The following is a 23981-nucleotide window of genomic DNA, read 5'->3' on the forward strand; positions in this document are numbered from 1 at the left end:
TTATGTAAAAAAACACTGTCATAAAAGACAGAAAGTACATAGTGATAAAATAGCCAATCCATCAAAAAATATCATACTTATAACTATGCACACACCCAACATCAGCACTAACTATATGAAACAGACAGAACTTTAACTCCAGAAGAACCAGAAAGCAAAGCTTGAATAGCAAGTACTGTTCTGGGCCCCTGTGCATGGAGTGACAGGTTGGAATTCTCTACCATAGTCTTTTCAGTTCCTTGGTCTCTCTTGCAATCACTGTTTGCCTCTTGTTCACCTAGTTGGACTATGATAGTTGTGTTGAACATAGGCAGATATATTTCTTGTCATTATATATACCCAGAGAAATACTGCCTAAGAAAGATCTACATACAATTTACATTTCAGTGGCAGTATAAGTAATTAATAAGCATACAATAACAGGCTAGAGCATCAGTAAGTTTGAGTATTTGTGATGGCCCTGGTGCCAGTCCCTTGTGGATGCCTTGAGGTGATGCTGCAATGCATTCTGATGACAGGAGTGGAATACACATTCCTTTCAGTTGGAACATTGTCAGGTCACAAAATAAGTCTCAACGAATTTAAGATGTTGAAACCATACCAACTTGATTGTGTGTTGAAACCATACCAAGTTGGTAGTGACCACAATGAAATGAATCTACCAGTAATAACAGAATGAAAGCTAGAAAAATCAGAAATAAGTTGAAGTTAAGCAACACACTTCTGAACAACTAGAGAGTTAAAGGAGAAACTCAAAGGAAAATAGAAAAATTGCTTGAAACAAACAAAGACATAACACAGCATCCTGAACCTTACATGATACCACAGATAGCAATAATGAAGGTTTATAGAGCTGACGAGTATGTTGAAAAATATCCTAACAATATAACTTCATACATTGCATTGTGTGACTTGAACAGACTAAGCTCAGAGTCAGCAGAAGGGTGAAACAGTAAGCATTTGAACATGAATCCATAAAAGAAGGATTGGAAACTGGGAGACTGTGAGATGCCAGCTCCAGACCTGCTCCCACCTATCGAATGGTTCTTGAATGGAGGAGAGAGGAATGAGAGAATATTAGGTAGAAAGATAGACATAGATGATGAAGAGAAAGATAGAGACACAAGATATCTTTGGGAGGGCCCTGGATCAATACCCAATCACTCAGAACTTTATTCAAAGGGGCTTTTTACAATATGTCAAGGGGAGAGGCAAAAGACCTCTCCCTTGCAAGATCAAAGCACACCATACAGCCAAGTGCAGAGCCTTCCAAACACCTGGTAAACATATCCATGGCCAAATTATCCCATTATGCAGACCTGCTTGATAAAGCAAGCTCAGATTCTCTAATCCTGAGTAATTTGGGCCTCCACAGGAAACATGTCAAAAAATTTAAAACTGCGTTTTTCATAATAAACAAAACTGACAAATTTTTAAGTGGAAAGAGAAAAAAAGAGAGCAGACCCAAGTATGTGGAATCACAAACAAAAGCACAGAATTTATAACTGATACCACAGAAAAATATGAGAAGCCAATATGAATAACTACATATATATATATATATATATATATATATATATATATATATATTTATATATATTTGATATGCCAAAACTTTGAGTAACCTGGATGAGATGGATCAATTCCTAGAAACCTGTAACTCACCCAAGGCAGTATCATGAGGTAACAGAAAATCTGAACAGCTTTCAGCTGCAAGAGAATTGAACCAGAACTCTAGCATCTCTCTGAAGGGAAAATAGTAGACAAGTCTACCAAACACTTGAGAAAAAATTCAGGCCATTGTTTCACAAGCTCTTCAAAAATCTGAAATTGGAACACTTGCAGATTCATTTTATGAAGTGAGGATTTCTCTGATATCAAAGACACTGCAAGAAATGAAAAGCAGCATTGACCCTGGTTAATATAGAGGAATACCACGAACAAAATACTAGCAAGCCAAATTCAAGATAACATTGGAAAGATCAAATGTTATAGTTACACAGGGCTTATCACTGTGATGCTCAAATGGCTGGTGTTCTCTCCTCTCTCTCTCTCTCTCTCTCTCTCTCTCTCTCTCTCTCCCTCCCCTTTCCTCTCTTTCTTCCTCCCTCTCTCCCTCTCTCTCCATATGTATATTTGTGCATATGTATGTGTATGTGTGTGGGGTGTGTGTGTGTGTGTGTGTGTGTGTGTGTGTGTATAATTCGGATACATTAACAAAACAAAGGATAAAAATCACATGTTCATCTCAAGAGACATAGAGCACTTGACGAAATTGGACATCTGTCTTGGGGTTTTATTGCTGCAATAAAACACCATGACCAACAGCTAACAGTGCATCACCAAAGGAAGTGAGGGCAGGGATTCAAGGCAGAAACCCAGAGGAAGGAACTGAAGCAGGGATCACACAGGAATGCTGCTTGCTAGCAGTCTCCTGATGGCTTGCTAAGGTTGTTTTCTTATACAACTTAGGACCACTTGCCCAAGGTTAGCACTGGGCTGCACCCTCCCACATCAATCAATAATCAAGAAAATTCCCTACATACTTTTCTACAGGCCAATCTGACAGAGGCATTTTCTGAACTGAGGCTTCTCTTTCTAAATTGAGTTTGTGCTAAGTTGACAAAAAACTAACTAGCACAACACATTTCCTGATTTAAAAAGACATACTGAACTAATCACAGAAGGAAATTGAGCATAATGAAGGCCATGTTTTAAAAGCTTGAAGATATATCCTAATCAATGGTGATCAACTGAAACCTTTGTCAGTGTAATCAAGAATAAGTCATGGGTGCGCACTTTTACCACCTCAGTTAGTGTAGTAGTAGAGGGTCTAGCTTGTTCTAGGCAAGAAAAATTAATCAATTAATTAATAACCTAATTAATTAATTGTCTTAATCTGTATTCTATTGCTGTGAAGAGACACCATGACCACAGCAACTCTTATAGAGAAAAACATTCGGGCTGGCTTATTGTTTCAGAGGTTTAGTCCATTAACATTATGGCATGGCAACTGTTAGGTAGACATGGTGCTGGAGAGGTAGTTGAGAGTTCTACATCTGAACAGTCAGGCAGCATAACGAGAGCAAGACACTCAGTCTGGTTTGAGCATTTGAAACCCCAAAGCCTATCCCCAATGACACACTTCCTCCACCAAGGCCACACCCCCTAATCTCTCTCAAGTAGCACTACTCCCCAGTGATTGAGAATTCAAATATTTGAGTCTATAGGGACCATTCCTATTCAAACCACCATATTTAATTAAGTAATTAATACACCTACAGTAAAGAAGAACAAATAGAGTTGTCTCTCTTCCTAGATGACTTGATTCTCTATGGGGGAAGGTAGTATTGGGAGGTTGCCGCTCAGATAGTTTCCATTATTCAAGATGAAAAGGTTTTGGTGAGATGATGTACAAGGATGGGTGTTTTGAAAAGGAATCTGATTAATTCCATAATAAAAGACTAGATAAGTAGAAACTTAGAGGGATGTGTCTGGAGGTTTCATTAGAAGCATGAAGAGAATTCAGTACATATGTAGGGGCAGAGCCTACAAATACTTGCCTCCCTCCTTGTTTTGGGGAAGCAGAACCAACTTCAGAAAAAACATGCGAGTTCAGTGGCAGGTAGCACTCTAGAACTAAGGGAGGCTTTCTGTGATAATATCCCTCCCACCCAATGAAGTTGTGGTGGATTAGCTTGCTCTCACCTAGCAGCAGTCAGAATCCATATGTCTTGTTGTCTAGGACCCTTGTGTTTGAGGAGGTCAAAGTTTTCAGGAGTGGTGGCACATTCCTGGAACCTCTGCACTCAGGAGGCTGAGGTCATGGGTCCTAGGCCAATCTGGTCTACATGGTGAGGCACAGTATTTTAAAACCTAAAAGAAAAAAGTCAGTAAAATACTTTAAAGATTTTTGCTGTTTGTGTTAGACCAGCTGAACTCTGCATGGAATTTTCCTTTATTTTTAAAATGTCTGTAATGTAGACACACTGCTTTCCATTTAAGCATTAAGTCAAGTGCCTGTGGTACTGGGTCAGTTTTTCCATAAGTATATCAATGTATCTAAAAGTCTTAAAGTCTTTGGTTTTTTTTTTTTTCCTGAGGGATTGCATGATTGTTTGAGCTTGTATTTTCTCTCTTTATTTAAAATTATAGATCATCAAGTTATTGGATGGAAAACGATCTCAAACTGTGGGAATTTTGATATCTAGTTTACATTTAGAAATGAAGGATATCCAACAGGGTAAGTCTTTCCCATCATTTCCCTCTGGCTTTTGAATTCTCTGTACTTTTCCACGCATGTTAATTATATAAGACTACAGCTTTACTGTGATATTTTTATATGAATATTGAGGTATTTTTTATTTCTCTCCTGTTGCCTACATCATCCCTCTTGCATTTCCAGCCAATCTACTTCCTATTCCCTAACAGTCCTCCTTTGAAAGTCTTCTGAGCACTCAGTTGTGAAAATTTTCAAACACAGGAAAAAGTTAGACTGTCTGGTAACAATACCCAGTCAGAATCCATTGTTACTTTTCTTTGATATAAGCAATCCCTGTACCGACTAGATTGTTAGGAGAAAGATCTCTCAGACATTTTGTAATTAATCTCACAAAAACATTAGTACTACCAATAAAAGGGGAAAGGACTTTCCCAAAATACAACTTTAGCCCCATTATCTTGTCTTAAAAATGATTAATAAAAATTTCTCAGTATCTTCATAGATGCAGCTATCATTTACTTGGTTGGCTATGTACTTATTAATGGACCCTTTCTTTGGCACCTATTTTCAGTGAGGATCCCAAAAGACATCCTACATGCCATTGAGGTATCTCTTAAATTTCTTTTGATGTATATTTTTCTGCGCCCTGTTTTCATTTTGAGTTTTACCTTGGAAATTCATTTGTTGAGGAAACCCACTCACTTGCCTTACAGTTTCCCACTTTGATATTTTGCCAATTACATTAACATGTTTTATCTCTCACATTTGTCTATCCTCTTATGTTTCCTGTGCAGTATTAGTTTGGTTTATGTAGTTAGAGTTTTCCTGTAGGCCCATAGTCAGGACAAATCTCTCTCACCCGCCAGTCCCACAGTCGCTCAGACCCAACCAAGAAAGCACACAGAGACTTATATTGCTTACAAACTGTATGGCTGTGGCAGGCTTCTTGTTACCTACTTTTTCTATCTTAAATTAACCCATTTCTGCTTATCTATACTTTGCCACATGGCTTGTGGCTTACCAGTATCTTTACATGTTGCTTCTCATGGCGGCGGCGGCTGGTGGTGTCTCTCCAGCCTTCTACTTCCCAGAATTCTCTTCTCTCTTGTCCCGCCTATACTTCCTGCCTGACCACTGGCCAATCAGAAATTTATTTACACAGAGCGATATCCACAGCAGGTTTAGATTTACACTGGGTAACTGAGGAATTCCTCATAGATGCTGTTTGGTATATATACACGACTTCTTTGAAGTTAGTACTGAGTGGCTTGTGAGGTTACTAGGCACTGAGGATTTTTGGCTAGGTTTATTCCTTCATTAGGAATATATAAGATATTGATGGATGGATTCAATCATTTCTTATTCTTTAGATGGAATATGTCTATATAGAAAAACCACATAACAACCACTTGATTTTGCCATTGTCTGTCCCTACTTCTTTCTTTAAATGAGAGCATTTCACTTTGTTATCTTTGGCATAGTTTTAAATAAAAGCATTTAAAGAGGTTGATGCATAGACTGGCTAGGAAAAAAAAATGAATTAAGAGGAAGGGAGAAAATCCCACCTTGATTTCTAAACTTGAAAATTTTTGTCTTTCATGTTGGTTCCTCAGAAAGACATGAATAAAAATAATCTTCAGAACCTGAACTCTGGAAAGATGACTTCCTAAATAAAATGCTTCTCAATATAAGTTTTAAAAGGTTTATTTATTTTTAATTTGTATGTATAGATGTTATATCTGTATGTATATTTATGCACCATATGCATACAGTGCCCATGAAAACCAAAAGGGCACAGTGTCTTATGGGACTGGAGTTATAGCTGTTGTTAATCACCATGTGGGTGCTGGGAACTGAGCCCAAATTCTCTGCAAAAGCAACAATTTCTCTTAACCACTGAGCCATCTCTCTAACCCCTTTTTATTATAATTTTAAAAAGAATAAGTTTTATTTGTATACATTTTCCTTAATAAAAGTAGACCAAAAGTCATCATGTCTCTTGTGTCTTACATTAAAACAATATTGCCCCTTTTTAACCATCAATTAAATGTTAGCCTTTACTTAGACATGTCACTGATAACATGAGGGGCTTTCAGTGCAGTTGAGCATGGGTTGAGTGGCACAAACACTTGAAAAGAGCCCTTCACTTAAGGTTTGCCCCTCTTGCACAAAGTCATTTTACTCTGCCGCTGCTCAGGAGAAGGCTTCTGAAGTCACTCAAGATCCTTCCTCACATTACTTTTCCTTTCAAAATGGATTTGGTAGGAGATTACAATTTTGTTGCAATACAAAAAAATGAGTTTATTAAAGATAATAAAACGTTTTAAGTAAATGATAGTCACAGAGTATGTAAATAGGCTGATTTTTTAAAAATTATTTTGGCTTAATAATAGAACCAAACATATAAGTGTGCATATTAAACTTGAAAACTGTCATAGTTGATGGCAGTTTGGAACAGTTTCAAACACACTCTATTATTTGAAAGGCCTACTATTGAAATTAGAAGGTTTCATTGGCTTTAGGACCTTTTAGAAGGAAACTTTCAATCAGAATTTGATAGTCCTTTGAAGAGAAACTACATGTAGGGTATAATCATTGGAATGAGAAGATTCAACAACTGTGGTACAAGAGTTTTGCTCTTAACTTGTGCTTCTCACATGCTTGGTAGATCCCAGGGAGATTTGATTTTATCTCACAATATGGATTTTCCAGCTTTCAACAACCCCTGAAACTTTGTTCAGTTCCTTTTGCGTATGTGTCACTGAGTATGACAGATTGCCATATAGATAAGGGGCATTTGACTCATGTGAGATAGTAGTTACCAATGCAGGGCCATACACTTTTCCATGGCATTACAGTCCCATCGGACTGGATAGTCATTGTGAAGTGAACAAGATTTTAGTTTGTCTGGACCCTCCCACTCTAGGCAAGAACGTGTGTATGTGGAGTAAACATGATCTTTTGTCTTAGCATTAAAAATCCTAATCATAGCATCACAGACTTCTGTGTCTTGTATGTATGATTATAGATTTTTCTCTGCCACAGACACTTTGGTTAGTGTGGTAGTTTGGATGTAATTGGCCCCCATAATCTCAATCTCAGGATCTCATTGGGAGATGTGGCTTTGTTGGAGTTGGTATGGCCTTGTTGGAGGAAGTGTGTCATTGTAGGGGTGGGCTTTGAGGTTTCCTATGCTCAGGATACTGCCCAGGTTCTCAGTCAACTTCCTGTTGCCTGCAAGATGTAGAATTCTCAGCTACTATGTTGTTACCATGTCGGCTGCATGCTGCCATGCTCCCCACTATGATGATAATGGACTGAACATCTGACCTGTAAGTGAGCCCCCTAAATTAAGTGTTTTCCTTATAAGAGTTGCTGAGGTCAACAGTGTCTCTTCACGGCAATAGAAACTCTAACTGAGACAGTTATACTCTACACGGTTGGCTCCTTAGTTGTAAAACACTAATCTCCATGCCAGTTCATCATATAATAATACATACCAGATGAATATAGCAAAATCACCAGAGGCTATGTTATTAAATTATTCCTTGAGAGTCATTGACTGACACTGGTGTCTGAATGAGCTTTCATTCTGTATCCAAGTATGATTGTGAATGGAATATACTTGGCCCTGTGCTGTTGTCCTGTTGAAAAAATACCTCATGCTGGTGCCAGCCTGAAACATTAATGTTCATGTGAGGAGACTGAGCAAGATCTGATTGGAGGAGTCCAGCTTATAGCTAGGCAAACCCTCAAGGCTGATATGGCCAGTTAAGAGCATATCTTTCTACCTTCTAGATATAGGATATTTGTCAGGCTGCAAAAACAAAAGATGCTAATTTATTCTTTTCAAAGTCCCAAGAAATAGTGTATATAACCTGAAATCCAGTACAGAAAAGTTCACATTTATTTCACATAATCATGTTCTCAACTACAGCATTGGAAAGGTCCAGGCAAGCTACTATCTTGTTTTTCCTCACAAAGAATATTCAATCCAATGAGGTTGTAATGCCATGAAAACATTTATGATTCTGAGTTGGTTTACTGCAGTATCACATGACTCAAAATGACCCTTATCCATGTGGCAATCTGTCATACTCAACAGGACATACGCAAAAGGAACTGAATAAAGTTTATTGTACGTAAAACAGTGACCATGCTTGCCCATTTTTTCCTTCATATGTCTCCACTTGATATGATGTATATTTATGCTGTTTCCCATGTAAGATATGATCTATACTTCAGCACATTCCTAGCAAACACAATAACATATTTTGAGTAAGAGACAGGTAGATGATGGTATGAGTGCAAAGAAACAAGCATAGACCAATCCTGAAAAGTAAACACCTGATTCCTGGAAAAAAAATGTACTCTTCAGCTTGCCAGTAGAGGGACCTGTCAGCATCCTGAAGCAATTCAGGGTTCCTGTTTTCTAAATGACAGTGACTTTTCAATCTGTCTATCTATCTATCTATCTATCTATCTATCTATCTATCTGCCTACCTATCTACCTACTTATCTATCTGCAGTGCTGAGGATCAAACACACAACCTTGCACTTCCTGGGGATTTGCTCTACCACTGAGCTTCACTCCCACCTGCTACCATTTCTGTATCAAGTATGCCATTAGGTAGTCTGATATTAACTAGGTCCACTATCTATAAATAAATTGTCATAATGTGAAGTTATGGCACTCTAAATAGCAAGGCAGCATATAACAAAGACAATTCCTTGTACATTTATATCAGGTTTCAATGAAGTTCTCTGGTTGTTAACACTGCTTACAACTAAATGAACTAATGAACTCAAATCACAATTTAAAGTCTTATTTTCATATTTGCTGAATTTAATTTCAATTTTGAAAAAAAGATTAACTATTATTATACTAAATAGAATAGATTCTGTTCTAGTGCCCTGACCAAAGCGAACCACCCTCCTGCCTTGCCTTTGGCATATACTGATTGCTAGCCCTGTCAGGTTCTGCACTAGGACCAGACTCTAAGCATTCTCAGGAGCTCACTGGATGTGTCATCAGTTAGAGGTTCCAAAAGAATTGGCTGTGAAATCACAGCCATGGTGTCCTGTAAGACTTGAGATGATCCCATTAGGGAAAGGGGCCTTTCCAAGTGAGGGACAAACATGGGACAAGACAAGTGAAAAGGAGGCTCCAATCAAATGCAGTGTATGGGCAGCAATCAAATGCAGCTTGTTTCAGAATCTAAGACTCAAATCATGAGCAGCACATACACCAGGAAAGGCCACCTATATCATCAGAAGGGATCTGCACGTTTTACATCAGAAACAGAAGACATTTGAGGGCCATAGTACTGTGATCTGAGCCGGAGGACCACAGTATCTTGAAGCTTTGATGTCCTGCATACTGCTGCCGAAGTCTTTATTTCCCCCTTTACCCTGCTTGCTTCCACTCTCTCTGAACTTCTAACTATCCACCATGGTCTTCCTCGATCCCTTAAGGAACTTCCTTTTTATCCTTGAGTGTGCTGCACATGTCATATGGACAGTACATTCCCTCTTTCAGAAATGCTTTCCTACCTTCCAGTCTGTGGAGCCAGCTCCCTATCTTTCTGTGGATTTGGGATTAACCATCACCTGACAGAGGCCTTCTCAGATTTACCCTCCTGCTATCTCACCATTTACTATTTTAGTTTTACACAGAGCCCAATATTTTGTTTGGTTTGCATGTCTTCTTTTCCTACATTTGCATACACTATCAGGATAGAAGCTCCAAGAAAGGGAGTGCCCACAGATGTGAACCCCAGAAACCTCCTTCCTGTGTCTGGTATCCACATAGGGATCATTAAGGGCTTGTTGAATAAATAAATGAAAATAGAACTGAAGATGATTTGACAGTCAGTTGTGATTGCCATCCTGATTGGATTAAGAAACACCTGTGTTATGAAGCACACTTCTGGACAAGTCTATGATGGCATCTGCAGAGACTATCAGCTCAGCTCATGAGGGCTCTGACTTGTCATGTCCTTGAGGGCTTTTTCTTGTTCTGGCTCCTCCCCATATTCCCCTTCTTTCTGCTTCCTGTCCATCAGGAGCTGAAATACAGCTCTGTCACACGTGTGCTATGATAATCTTCTGCCCAAGTCTGTGTGGCCAACATCCATGGATGAACCGTCTGAAACTGTGAACCAAAGAAATCCTTCCTACTTTGTCTCTTTGGGTATTTGATCATAATTACCAGAAGAGTGACTAATACAGGTGGATAAATCTATGAGAGATTATGTGGGCTTACATGATAAATGCTGAAGGTCAGAACCAAGGCTGACATACATTATTTTAAAAGAAACATGGGATTTTTAAAGAGAGTAGTTGTAGTTAGTAGTAACATCTATGGGAGTAATGGAAACCAAATTCTGGGCTGCACCTTTGCAAATGAAAAACAAAAACAAAAACAAAAGGTAAACCAGAGGTGTAGCAGCAAAAGCAGCTTTAAGGAAAGAATAAATTCTGTTTTAGATGATTTTAGCATCCCTTCACTAGAGCTGTTCAAGCTAGTGTCTGGGGAACACTGAAAACTCTGCCCTGGTGGGAAAGGAGTAAGGCTAGGCTACAGACACAACACCCTTCAAAAGGTAAGTCTGGGGTTTTCTCTGCTCAAAGTAGCATACTTCCTGAGGTCTAGAACAGATTCACCAAAGGAGTGATTATAGAGAAAATGGTTTTCAAAGACAATCAGCGGTCCCAGAAAGCCTGTGTTTCACTCAAGATATACTGAATCACTGATTTACTTACCCCTAGCTTTCAATCATGAGATAGGATGACTTACATTTAGAAGCATTTGGCATGTGTGGACACAGTGACTGCCTACATGATTGCAAATTAATGTTTTCATTCCATGTTAGTAATTTCCTCTTATTCTTGTCCCAGGGGAGATGGAAAATTGCTGTTGACTCTTCTTGATATAAACCTCCATATGCCTTGCAATAGAGTAGGTGCCAGAAACCTCCTGGCATTCATTTGGAATTTCCCGCACACTCAGAACTTATATTTATAATATTTAATCTAACATCAAAATAAAACATTTTTCATTGAGTTCCTACTGGTCTGGTCAACTGGGTTCAGCTGCATTGTGTTGTAGCCTCTCAGTGTCAGAGTGTCAGTGTGAGAAAGGAAGGCCAGTTAAGGAAGGCTCCGAGCCTGGAACACAGATCCCAGAGTACCCACCCACTGGACCTGTTGCTTTGCTCTTATAAGTTCCAGAAATCCACGTCAGTACTTAGGGAAGTTGTCCAAATGAATCTGATTCAGCATTGGGAATACACCATAGGTCATTTAAGACTTTCCTGAGAAAAATCTCACCTTAGCCTAAGAACTCAATAGTACCCTTACAGATAACCCTCACCAGTCTGGTGTTTTAGAGCAAGGTGTACATTCTAATATGTATGCTACACAAATGCACAGCAGAGCTAACATCCACATTCTGAAACAGAAGATCCAAATTAAAGGAGATTCACAAGATTCTAAATGTCTTGCTAATTTTGATAGCTTTGGATTCACGTTTGGATACAATTGTGATGAAAAGGTGGAAATTTCAATAAGGTTTATGGGACACAGCTCCTTGGCAAATACGAGATGATTGTGCTTTTCACTCTTGTTCCGTGGACAATAAAGACAAAGCCTCTGCCATTCTCTTACCATTTCCCTTCAGGGTAGGGTTTCTCTGCAGAAATCTCAAAGGCACCTGGTGTATATTGTGAAGTTTAATTAGAAATAGACATTAGAGTGAAAAGAACTTCACTTAAATTGTCCTCCTCAGCCTAAATCACAACATATTGAAAGCAAAGAAAGTGAAGCTGTCACATAGTGAAGGAGCTTACCCACCATGAGTGACTTGTGACCATAATCTGCTGGCATAGCAACCCAGTGACGAGGCGAGTGTCAATTCATTAAGCACCGATTGAGGCCAATTTAGAAAATTAGGAGAAGGAAGCGGTCTTTCTAATACTTCCCTTTCCTTTCCTACCTTTTCTTTGCTCCCACTGAGTCTGAAACACCTCGGCAGTGGGGCTCCCCTCGCCTCTTTCTAAGCCAGTAGACATTCCTTCAATAGCAGGATGGCGTCCGAAAGTGGAGGCTGGGACCTCTTTATACTTTTCCTCCAGGCACTCTGCCGAGACTGTCCAATCTGCCTGGAATGTAATTTGGCTTAAAAGAGCAGAACGAATGGAGGGACAGAGGTAGCTTAACACAAACTGCTTCTCATTCCACCGCCCTCCCGAGAATAGAGGCGACGCTGGCAGGGAAGTCTTGTGAATCCGACACTCTGCCTTTCTTTGAGGTTTGAACCACGGACAATCTTAACTGTAGTTACATGATGGTATCTTGGGGCATGGTACATGCCTGGACTTAGGGAAAGTTGGGATTGTTGTGTTAGAAGATTGAATGATTTTGAGGTTTTAGGATGGATGAGCTAAATGTTCCTTTTGTGTGACCATTTCCACTTTTCTCCAGACAGCCCATATTTACTTTGTCCGTCACACTTGCTTCTCATCCCATCAGGGCCTAAATTAAGGTCTTCATCAGCTACTGTTATGCTCCACCAGGCATTCAGAAGTGCAGTGAAGACTAGAAATTGCTTTCCCTCGCTACTACCTATTCTTTATGTATCTGGAGGTCATTTTGCGTTTCCTCGTTTCCCAGTGTGGTTTTGCTTCTCTTTTGGTGACTTTTAGCATGAAATATAAAAATTCCAGTTATTTCTATAGCTTTTGTTTAAGAGAAAGCATTTTCAAACTCTCAGTTCCTCCCTCCCAGAAATTCTATGTAAGGTAACTCAATTGGAACACCAGGTTATTCTTTAGAATAACTTCAATTATGAAAAGATTGAAGTTGGGTCATTGCATTAGATAAACTGAATTGTTAGAGTTAACACTGGAGATAGTAAAATATTAGTGAATGTGGATTTTTTATAACCACATGAGATTCCCCTCAGACACCTTTATTTGTATAAAAGGCATGTAATGCCATTCAGAAAAATGAAGTTTTTTCTGTAGACTTTTGTCTGCCAGTTGATGGTTCGTTATCTTAGAGGAATTTAGTCTGTTTTTAGATTACTCTGTTTGTTGTTTAAATGTCTTTTCCAATGGTAAGGCTATACCTATAAAGAACAGAAGATGTACAGTCTTGGTCTGGTAAATTTCTCTTCTTCATTGGAGGGTTGATGACTGCAGAGTTGAGCTTGAGAAATCAAGCTGAGTGATTTCATACCTCACTTTTATTATTCATAAAACCCAGGCAACAGCACCCCCTTCTTCGAGAAGTTGCATGTGAAACACTTTGAGCAATGCTGGCCCAGAGAAAGCCTGCAGTAATCACTCACTGCTAATCCTCAGAGAAGTCCGCCCACAGCCCCTACCCTCTAATGAAATGGTCAGAGTCTTCTTTATGCTGCTTTTTAGTGGGTGCCCTGGAGCATATCTTTTGGACGCTAGCATCCAGCAAGGGTTTGTATGGATCTGTGTCTGAACAGGCATGCTGGATGCCCAGGGGAGGAGAAACACAGTGACTTGGGGGTGAGGGTGGGCGTGGGGACGAGGCAGGGGGAGGAAAGGGTCCAGAGGAATTCTGCTACTGTGAAGAAAAGAGACTTGTCCTTGTCCAGGGGCCCTTCAGTGGGGACAGGAGGTCTTACCTCAGCAGAATGGTTCCTCCACCTCTGACTCCACATTCCTCTCTGCCTGCCCCTATCCCTTCCTCTCACCAGATGGACTCCCAGCTCCCTTAGAGTGGTGGCCTCCATAGTTGGTAGCTGAAGCTGTGAGAAGTTCTCGCCTTCTCTTCAGCACTCAGATTCTGCCATTACCCTCCCTTGAACCCCATTGTGCTTCCCTTTTCTTTGGTTGAGCCTGGGAGAATAATTTTTTTCTTTTTTCTTTTCTTTTCTTTCTTTCTTTCTTTCTTTTTTTCTTTCTTTCTTTCTTTTTTTTTGCAGTTTTTTGGGAGAAGTATACAGAGTTTTTAAAATCTATATTCTTCTGTATTACTTTCTCATTCTTTTCTCCTTTACTCACCAGTAACTTTTATTGATCCCTAGAAAAGGAATAGAGTAATTTGAGCAAAACAACTAAGTTTTATGTTGGCTGCTTACCAGTGAGCATTGCCAACAAAACAATGTTCACCAACAGAGTCAGCTAATTTTGTCAGTCTTTCTTTTACTGGCTGATAAAAGATCTAAGTCATTTGTGCTTGTTACAGGTCACCCTGTGCGAGGCAATCCTGTCAGCTACTTAAGTAGTACAAATGATTATACAAAGGAATAAAATGGGCTGCAGAAGAATTACTCTACACACCTATCTGTCTGTGGAATCTCCTTCCTTTGGATAACCACACTTTCCTTGGCTAACCTATAAGAAAGCCCGTGTGTTATCTCTCTCCCACAGCTCTTGCGTGGAGGTGATTCTTCAGTCAAAATGAACATCTCCCAAGCTGGGAATGTGTCTCAATAGTAGAGTACCTCTAAGCATGGCAAACTCCAGCATCACCAAAAGAAAAACAAAGAACAAATATTCTTGTGACAAGTCACCGTCCCTGCTTTACTTGGCTTTCTAGTTACACATCTTTCAAACACCAAGCACACTACTCATTTAGACAGATACACTCAGAGACAGAGTTATGTTCAGGATGGAAAAGTGGCTAGAGGGCTGAGAGAACTCTTGTAGGTTCTTCCTGCTTCCCTGACAGAAGAGCCAGGGAGGGGATTTGCCTGTTGAGTAAGACCCTGACCTGCGCATGTGCCTCAAGCAGGCACATAGTTTTTTATGTATGCCTGTTAGTTTGAATTTGTGATACTGGTCTGCTTTTTGTCCCTGCTGACGGTTATTATATCTTAATGGGTGAAACACTACTCTAATGATCCTTGTGTATATAATCCTTGGAGCACAGAGCAGGCACCAGAGGACCACATAAAAATGTTTGCCTCAATTTCCCTGCAAAAAAAGAAGTCCAGAAACCAGACTTGACCAAGTAACAGATTTTTAAAGGTAAAGGAACCCAATAAAATTACCAGCTTTTCACAGCGTGTGTCTCCTTCCTTTTGACATATTGTGAGGTGTAGGTGAAATATTCTAACTGAACTGACAGTGTGAGGCAGGGATAACAGAGGAGGGAGGGAGATAAAAGTAAAAACCACCAGCAATGATTGATATTGCAGTAGCAAAGAGCTGCTGGGGTCTCCCCTTTGTGGATTTGACACTTCACCTTTCTGACACCGTCTGCAGGAGTGTTGGAATAATGAGCCCTTTGCAGATGGGACCAAAGCAGGGATTACTCAGAATTACTGTACCAAAGCTTTGTGACTTGCTAGAGAGTTAGGTGGGCAGTCATTTTTTATTCGGTTTCTAAGAAAGTTGAACACCTATTTGTGGGGACAGGCAAATGACAGAGAGAGAGAAAAATATGCGTTTGTTTGTTTATATTCATTTGTTTGTTATTGTTGTTTTGTGGTTCTGCTGATTGACCCTATGGTCTTGCATGCACTAGGCAAGCCCTTTACTGTTGACTTATCAAGAATGCATATTTTCTATTATAAAATGGCAGAAGCAGTCTGATCCTAGGGAACTTCACACATATTTTAATCAAAGACTGTGGTTATCATTTAACTAATTAAATAAGTTCATGTAATGGCTTCTAAGTTGAATATGAATGTTTGCATGAGTGATTGGGTCCTTTGTTGATTTCAGTATTTTAAGACGTATCTGACATATGGATCCTGCCACCACCCCTAGCACCTAGACTACATTTGGCGAATAGGAAGCTGAATTATGTCCATGTATGCCAGCCCTCCCCAGAGACCTGTGGCCAAGCCTTCCCTTTTGATGGGTGTGCTATACAAAGGAAAAAATAGAAATAATTTAATCTCCTGAAGATCCCAGGAGAAACTAGATAGTCTCTTGGAACCGCTTCCTCTGTCTTTGAATTTTATTTTAATTGTAGGATCCATATCTGGTTGACATGAGGCTTTACTAGAAACACATCATAGGACCAAAGTGATCTCTTGATATCCTTTTCCTTTAGCATTCTCTTTCCTCTGATCCATCCCCCACCCCCGTGGGCTCTGTTCTATCTGCTTCTGTGGGGATGGCATGGGGGTTCTCCCTTGACTCTGGGTTCCTTAAAGCCTCAGTGTGCTTTCACTTCCCAGTTCTCCAGAGTCAAGGACAGTTCCAGAGAGTGCTCCAGGAAGCCACCTGTACCCTAAGGGTTTTCACACCTTAGCCATTGAATTAGGTGCTAAACTGTCCAAATTCCTCAGCACAAAAGTGCCTAGCAACTCCCTGATGCTCATCAAGTGTGTAGCAGGTCCTTTCACAGGGCTCCAAATTCTACAAGGTCTCATCCTCAACTACAGGCCGACCCATCTCCTCAGTCTTGTTAATTCTTTTCAAGCCAAAAAAACTTGCAATTTCTAAAAGATTCTGTGAACCTGTCAGCATCTCCTTCTTTCGCTGTCTCACGTCCTTCCATTTTACGTTCCATGGGACATATTGTAAGTTTAGAAATTGTCTTTGCATGACAAGAGTTTGGCTTAATTAATAATGATTAGCAAGTGGAGTTTAGGAGTCTACCTGGAACATTATACCAGTTAACCTTAACTTGAAAAATTTATTCTAAGGTGACATTTCTTCCTAAAAAAATTTTTTGAAGGTGGAATGATGGGATAGCACCTGTCGTAGTCATACTTTAATGATAGGAAAATCACTTATTAAATTATCTTTGTCTTTCAGTATTTAGGACTGCAGCTTAGCTATAGTGAGACAGTAACTAAACATCTTGATTACTTAACCCAATTGAAAACACCTAGATTTTTGGAAAGGGGAGATTAAGAAGGAACAAAGCAAGCTGAATTCAAATACAGAATGTGTAATATAATATTCTGATTTGTTTAACTCCTGCCCTTCCTCACCTCAGTGTCCCTGTGTGTTTTCAAGATCCAAAGCTCTCCTTATCAAGAAACTTTCCTCATATCCACCAAAATTCAGACTTTGGGAGCCCCGTAGAATCAATCAATCAATCAATCTCTCTGTCTCTGTCTCTGTCTCTGTCTCTGTCTGTCTGTCTATCTGTCTCTCTCTCCTTCCCTTCCTCTCTCTGTCTGTCTGTCTCCCTCTCTCCTTCCATCTGTCTGTCTCTGTCTCTGACACACACACACACACACACACACACACACACACACACACACACACCACTGTTTTGTACCAATTTCAACCCAGGAAGAGTGGTCAAGGTGCCGAAGGAACAATCCCTGACTTCAGGAATCTTCCAGTCTAGTGCAGGAGAGAAACTATTGCACAGTTAGCAAGTTGCACGTTCTAACATTACACTGTTTTTATTCCATTTAAAATATGAAGTACTGTGGCTGACTGAGGATTCTCTAGCCGAAATTCAAGAGTTGTCCTTCCAGGCCAGGGACTGTCTGAGTCCTGAGCCTCAGTAGATGAGATGTGGAAAGGGAAGAATCTAAGGTATGATGACAGATGGGGAGTTGCATCTGAGAAGCATGGAGGAGGTGGAGGTCAGAAATGAGACTAGGAGCTAACTAATGAACTAACTAAGTAGCTAATTAACTCATTACTTTGTTACTCATTCACTCATTACTTAAACAGCTAGCTAATTAACTAACTTTGGTTATATAATGAAGGATGGCCTGTGGGAAGGATTGAACTTAGAGAGAAGCATTAGGCTATATCAATAGGTCTGGATATATGAAGTTGCCTATAAGGTATTTTACACAGTATTCTTCATAACTTTGAGATATCTAAACCTATACTTACCATGTTAATAAAGCTTTCTGAGTTATGCCTCAGTTGGATTCTGGCAGGAAGGACCAAGAGGGTTTCATAGCAAAGACTACCTGAAACAGCAAAGAATTCCAGAAGTTGTACTTAGAGCATGAATTCCTGGTAGTTCCAAGTCTTCTCCACTTCTTAGAGCAAGCTTTTAAACACATGGCAATACATAATTGAAGTCATAATCATCATAGGCCTTTCTTAGGTTCAGTCATGGGCCTATCCTTTCTGTGGTATGGCAACCACACGTATTGCCTCACTCCATATCTTCAGTAAGTGGTAAAGGGTGTTGTGTCTGTTTTACAGCTATCCCCAGGTCCCACATCCTACCGCATTAGCTCATACAGTGGATAAGGTTAGCTCTGTTCATGGAAGTCACCTCTCCCCAGTCCACCTCCAAAAGAGTCTCACTTTGGCAGTTACCCCCCCCCCCCGCGCCCCTGAATGTTCTTCTGCCAAGATAGTCACAACATTGACCTTTTTAGGTCTTAACTGAAATGTCACCTCCCGTAAGAAGCCTTTCTTGATCATGTTACCTCTTGTTATACACATTTGTCTGTTATTTCTTTTCCCTGTTCTTTTGGGTGCTAAGGATCAAACCCAGGAGGAATCCATGCATGCTAGGCTACAGCTAATCTTTACCCCCAGCTCAGTTTACTTCCTCTTAAGTTTACTGCCCCCTGCAATCATGCATTTATTTATTTTCTCTTCCTCAGTCTAAGATAGAAATTTCATGAGATCCAAAACTTTAAGTGTCAGCAACACTTTTGTCTTCAATGCCCATGGCCTTTGAAGACAATTTCTGGAAAACTGATTTTCGTGCACACTCAACAAATAATTATTTGGTGCCTAGGAGGATAAATGGGTGAATAAGTGTCCCTAGAGCCCAGCCTGTTTCTGGTCCCATCCTTTCTTCATATGTTCTTTTTGCTGCCTGGTACCCAGTAATACAAACCACTGAACCATGTATCTGGGGTCGAGGATGACTAACTCTTTTAAATCAAGCATTTACTCAGTGTGGAAAAATCCCAGATATCTCTCTCTCTCTCTCTCTCTCTCTCTCTCTCTCTCTCTCTCTCTCTCTCTCTCTCTCGGTGACAGAGATTGTTTGATTTGGGTTCCAAGCTCAGATACAGTACTCAGGGTGCATGATTTTTTAAGCAATCATTCCTTTAAAAACTATCTTTGTGTTTGTGCCTTTTCTTATTCATTCATATCAGCTAATTTTAAACAACAGAATATTGGAGTTCACATAAAAGAGACATTGTTCTGGGCCTTTTTCATTTGCCTGTGTTTAAAAGCATCAGCCATTTGGAAATGTATTGTCCATCTGACCAATTAGTGAGTCAGTATTATCTCCACAAACAATGCACCAGTCCTGATCCTGAAACACTTAAGTTCTCTCATTCTTTTCTCAAACTACATTGTGTGTGTGTGTGTGTGTGTGTGTGTGTGTGTGTGTGTGTGTGTGTGTGTCAGGGTTCACACTGGCTTTCCTGGAAGGACAATTCCATATCGTCCAATCTCCCTCCCATCTATAAGTCTAGAAATAACTTGTGGATGAGTGTCTAAGTTAGAGAAAGTGGCCCTCGAAGGAATTTAAGTATTCTCCTTGGTATTCTACGACAGGATGTGCTCTTACCTCCACTAAATAATTTTTATTGAAATGTTTGAATGTGCTCATATGACTCTAAATGATAGGAGGGGAAAAAAATTCAGAAGCAACCTGCCCTTCACCTTGATCTCTACATTCTCCAGGAAAACATGGTGCAATAGGAGGAGCAGAATAGCTTGGAGAGCAGAATTTCAAGGCATTCTGAGCATCACTGGTTGGTTTAATAAAATTAATTAGCCTGCCACAGAGAAAATTTACTAGCACGCTGGTTAATTTCACAATGTAAAGTCAGGGAAGGGAGGTAGGGCTGAGGGGAAAAACCTTATTAGTTTTAAATAATTATTTAAAGATGTGGGCCCTGCCAATTTCAAACACTTTGATAGCCAATTCCACTAAAGCTTTAAAAATCTGTTGCATGTGTATCTCAACATATTTGGGAAGGAACCTCCACAGATGAAATCATAAGCATACTAGCTAACAGCAAAATGGCTCATTTAAGATACAGAACCAAAGGTAGAATTCTAATAAAAACATGGAAATAAAAACTTATCTTGATACTAGTTCCTGGGAGGTTTCTGTGATCTTAATTTGCTATTGATACAATGATTATTCTTTCTTGTCTTTTTAATCCAAACAAGATGTTCGCGGTGGCCACAGAAAGGTGCCTGAAATCACATGCCTGAATTCATTTAATTTGCCAACATCGTTCTTTTTTCTTCTCTTTCCCTTCCTGGTAATGGGCAAGAGTCAATTCTTCTGCATTAAGTGCTAAATCTCTTCAATTACCAGCCGGGAAGAAAGATTTAAAATTGTGCTTCAAACCTCAAAACTGATTTAGTTTAAAAGCACAAACACTTCTCCTGTGGAGCCTAAATTAAACTACAGAAAGGACTCAAAGCCTGAAGAATTAAATAAGGCAGGGCCAATGCTCAGGCCAGCCATAGGGACAATTTTGAGTTTGCTTTCAAATGAACCCCCGTGGTATGAGAGGAAGGGGAACAGAAACAAACTGGCAGGCAGAACCTGTGTAAGAGGTGCAGGCCTATATTGTGGGGAAGCAGGGCCTGGAGTGAACATTGGTTTGGGGACTAAGTCAAAGCCTTTATCCCTTTTTTTCTTATTTCTTTTTCACAGCCATATTTAACGTGGATGACTCTGTGGTTGACCTGGAGACCCTGGCAGCCTTATATGAAAATGTGAGTGTCAAAGGCATACAGAGCTGGAGTTTTCATATTTATTTCTACCCTAAACATCACCAAGCTGTTTTTGGTAGTTAGGATCTGAATGCAATGTGGAAGAGATGCAGACTCAGAGATGCAAATTTACACATGAGGGGGTGTGTTCTTAACTCCCACTGCAGTGTCTGCCCTAGTAGATCTCACTGACACCATCAAAGCAGAGACCACAGGTGCACCCTAGAGCCTGACCCCAGTGCTAGCTGACAGAGTGAATGAAAGTGAGCCTCCTACTTGATGCTGCCACACTCAGTATCTTCCTCAGAGGAATAGGAATCCCTATAGCTGCTTGGATGATTATTCTCATAACAGATGAGCTGCTGACATTTCATGCAGGAGGCAGCATTAGATGGCATTTGTGTGTTCTAGCTTTAAAATCCAGATTAGAGTGGGACCCTACCTGACTTTTTTCTATTGAACAAGAATTGATTAAGTACCTTATAAGTTCTTCTCATGGAGCCCAGAGCCCATTCCAAAAGCCGAGTCACACAGTTTAGGAACATCATGAATCATGTTTAAGAAACATCACTGTAATGCACAAAGTCTTTGTAAGTGGAAATAGTGAGCAGAATTCATAGGCTCTTGTGAGGACATGATTCTGGAGAATCAGAAGTCCCATGAGTGTCACCTATTCTGCTCATTGACTTTCAGGATGTAGAAACATAGATGGAACTGGAGTCCCTAAACCATGGCAATTCTCAGATAACTGCATGGGGCCTTGTGACATGTTATAGTCACTCTGCTCACAGGATTATTGGCTTTAAGGCTGGGACCTTAAATTTCCATAGTCTAATATAGCCCAGGGAGCTCACCAATTCCCTACATATTTTCACATTCTTCATGTATTTAAAAAATTATTTAGTGCTGGGTAGGAGCTTTTTACTTGTTTCTATCAGTATAGTTCTCACAAATAAACCCATTGGGAGTTAGTGGTACATTTATTGAGTGCCTGGAGGATAGTGTGAGGATCCCGAATCCAAAACTCATTATCAGTAGATTAGTGCAAGCCTTGGGGACTTATCCCCTGAAAAATGAGGATACAGTAATTGATGGCAAAGAACTCTATCAAGCAAGGTGCCTTCCTGATGCTTTCTGTCACTGTCATGTTTTCAAGAGTATGCATATGGCCAGTAGAGGAAGTAAGTCTGTACACAACAGGAAATGTTGGGCAAATTATAAAGTGTGTCACTAAATGCCTAAATAAGTGGTGTAAATAACACACACCTATGAAATTCAGGAAAAAAGAAAATAGCAACTACAAATAATAGTGTGGAAAGCCCGTGGAGGAAGAAAGTAAGGGCAGCTTGCCCCACAGAAGACTCAAGCTCTCAACTCTGTTAAGCTGTGTGTCTGGATGCGTGCACTTGTCATGACCGTTTGCTTTAGCTAGTGACTGCCAAACTTGAACTTGTATCAGAATGACTGGAAAGGGTTTTCTGGGCCCAACTGTAGAGTTTCTTATGCTTGGGGTGAGGCCTAAGGGATACCAGTGCTGCAGGGTGTGGGATCACAAATGGATTCCTATGGTCTGAGACTGATTCACTTGACTGTGTGTGTGTGTGTGTGTGTGTGTGTGTGTGTGTGTGTGTGTATGTATGTGTGTGTATGTATGTGTGTGTATGTATGTGTGTGTGTATGTATGTGTGTGTATGTATGTGTGTGTATGTATGTGTGTGTGTATGTATGTGTGTGTGTGTGTATGTATGTGTGTGTATGTATGTGTGTGTGTATGTATGTGTGTGTGTGTATGTATGTGTGTGTGTATGTATGTGTGTGTGTGTGTATGTATGTGTGTGTATGTATGTGTGTGTGTATGTATGTGTGTGTGTGTGTGTGTGTGTGTGTGTGTGTGTGTGTGTGTGTGTGTGTGGTTTATTTCTTCTCTACTCTTGATGCAGCGAGCCCAAGAGGATGAACTGACTAAAATAAGAAAGTACTACGAGACATGCAAAGAAGAAGACTTGAAGCTGCTGGACAAACCTGAACAGTAAGGATCCTTGAAATACCTTTGGTTAGTCTGAAAGGAGAGCTATAAACTCCATCTGTCTGCCTCCCAGCTATGAATGTCAAGTCTAAATGGTGCAGAGAGCTGAGTTACAACAGCGTCATTCTGTGCCCTATTGCATCCAGCAGGATGACTCGGCTGCTGGGAAGGCTGCTGAGATGTGTGCTGTTGGATGCAGTGTGTCTCTCCCCCTGCTTTCACCCCACACCACTCCCCTTTCTTGTTCTAGCAACTTAATTCCTCCTAGACTAAACATTTTAGCCAAAAGGGTAACTGAGGAAGGAAAAAGGCGTTACTGCGCTGCCTCAAGTTTTGCTGATGTGTTAAAAAGATGATAGCGGAGTCACCAACCAAATTCAGACTGGTTTTCTTAGATGTCATGCTCAGTAAATGTAGCCTGAAGGTGGCCGGTTTCCCACAAACTTCTCCACTTGTGCTGATTAGGTTAGGTCTTTCTTATCCCCCATCTGTGTGGCTTGCTCTTGTTTCCATTAATTCTCTAGAACTGTCAGCTTTGGTTTGTAGTACCAATCCCCCACATTGAGAACTCAGACCTCTGCTGGACACCTGAGTGGCTTCTTGTTGGTTTGACCCTTGAGGTCTTCAGGTCACAGATGAGTTCCCAGGAGTCCCCAGTAAGCTCTTTAGGGACTAAGACTGCAAACACACTGCTGGTTTGGTATTGGTGAAATTATTAAGGCCACTCCACGTAGTTAAAAGGGAGGTTTATTTTGTGGGGTAACTTACTAATGAAGGGATAGGTTGCAGGGTCTGGCAAAGGTATAGCGCAGTCCGGCGGTGTTCTCTGGAGAACTCTGCTCAGTCTACCTCCAGCGTCCAGAGCCCCAAACCAAGAGAGCTACCTCCTCCTGATCTTCAGTCTTCGGCTCCCTCCTCTGCCCCGCCTTGTGGGCGTGATCATTACTGAAGCCTCAATGGGGGTTGGAACTTCCAGGCCAATGCTGGGTTGGCTATCCACTACAGTTTGGGGCTCATGTGCCGATTGCTACTTGGAGTGCTTCACGTTCCGTTCAAGCTAGCCTTCTGCAGCCAAGGAGAGGTAGCTACAAAAAGCAAAGAGAAAGCA

The 23981-nt window shown here is 40.4% G+C and overlaps 1 protein-coding gene across 3 annotated transcripts in view; it reads left to right on the forward strand.

Moving 5' to 3' along the window:
• The window catches only part of Fmn1 (formin 1), a 365829-nt gene that overhangs the window by 216082 nt on the left and 125766 nt on the right, over positions 1 to 23981 (forward strand). For all 3 annotated transcript variants that reach the window (XM_036185303.1, XM_036185304.1, XM_036185305.1), the window contains 3 exons: positions 4156 to 4243; positions 20789 to 20850; positions 22788 to 22876. In XM_036185303.1, the coding sequence (XP_036041196.1) occupies positions 4156 to 4243; positions 20789 to 20850; positions 22788 to 22876 (239 nt within the window). The remainder of the gene's footprint in view (positions 1 to 4155; positions 4244 to 20788; positions 20851 to 22787; positions 22877 to 23981) is intronic.

Source organism: Onychomys torridus, chromosome 4 (genome assembly GCF_903995425.1).
Source record: "Onychomys torridus chromosome 4, mOncTor1.1, whole genome shotgun sequence".
Taxonomy (NCBI): domain Eukaryota; kingdom Metazoa; phylum Chordata; class Mammalia; order Rodentia; family Cricetidae; genus Onychomys; species Onychomys torridus.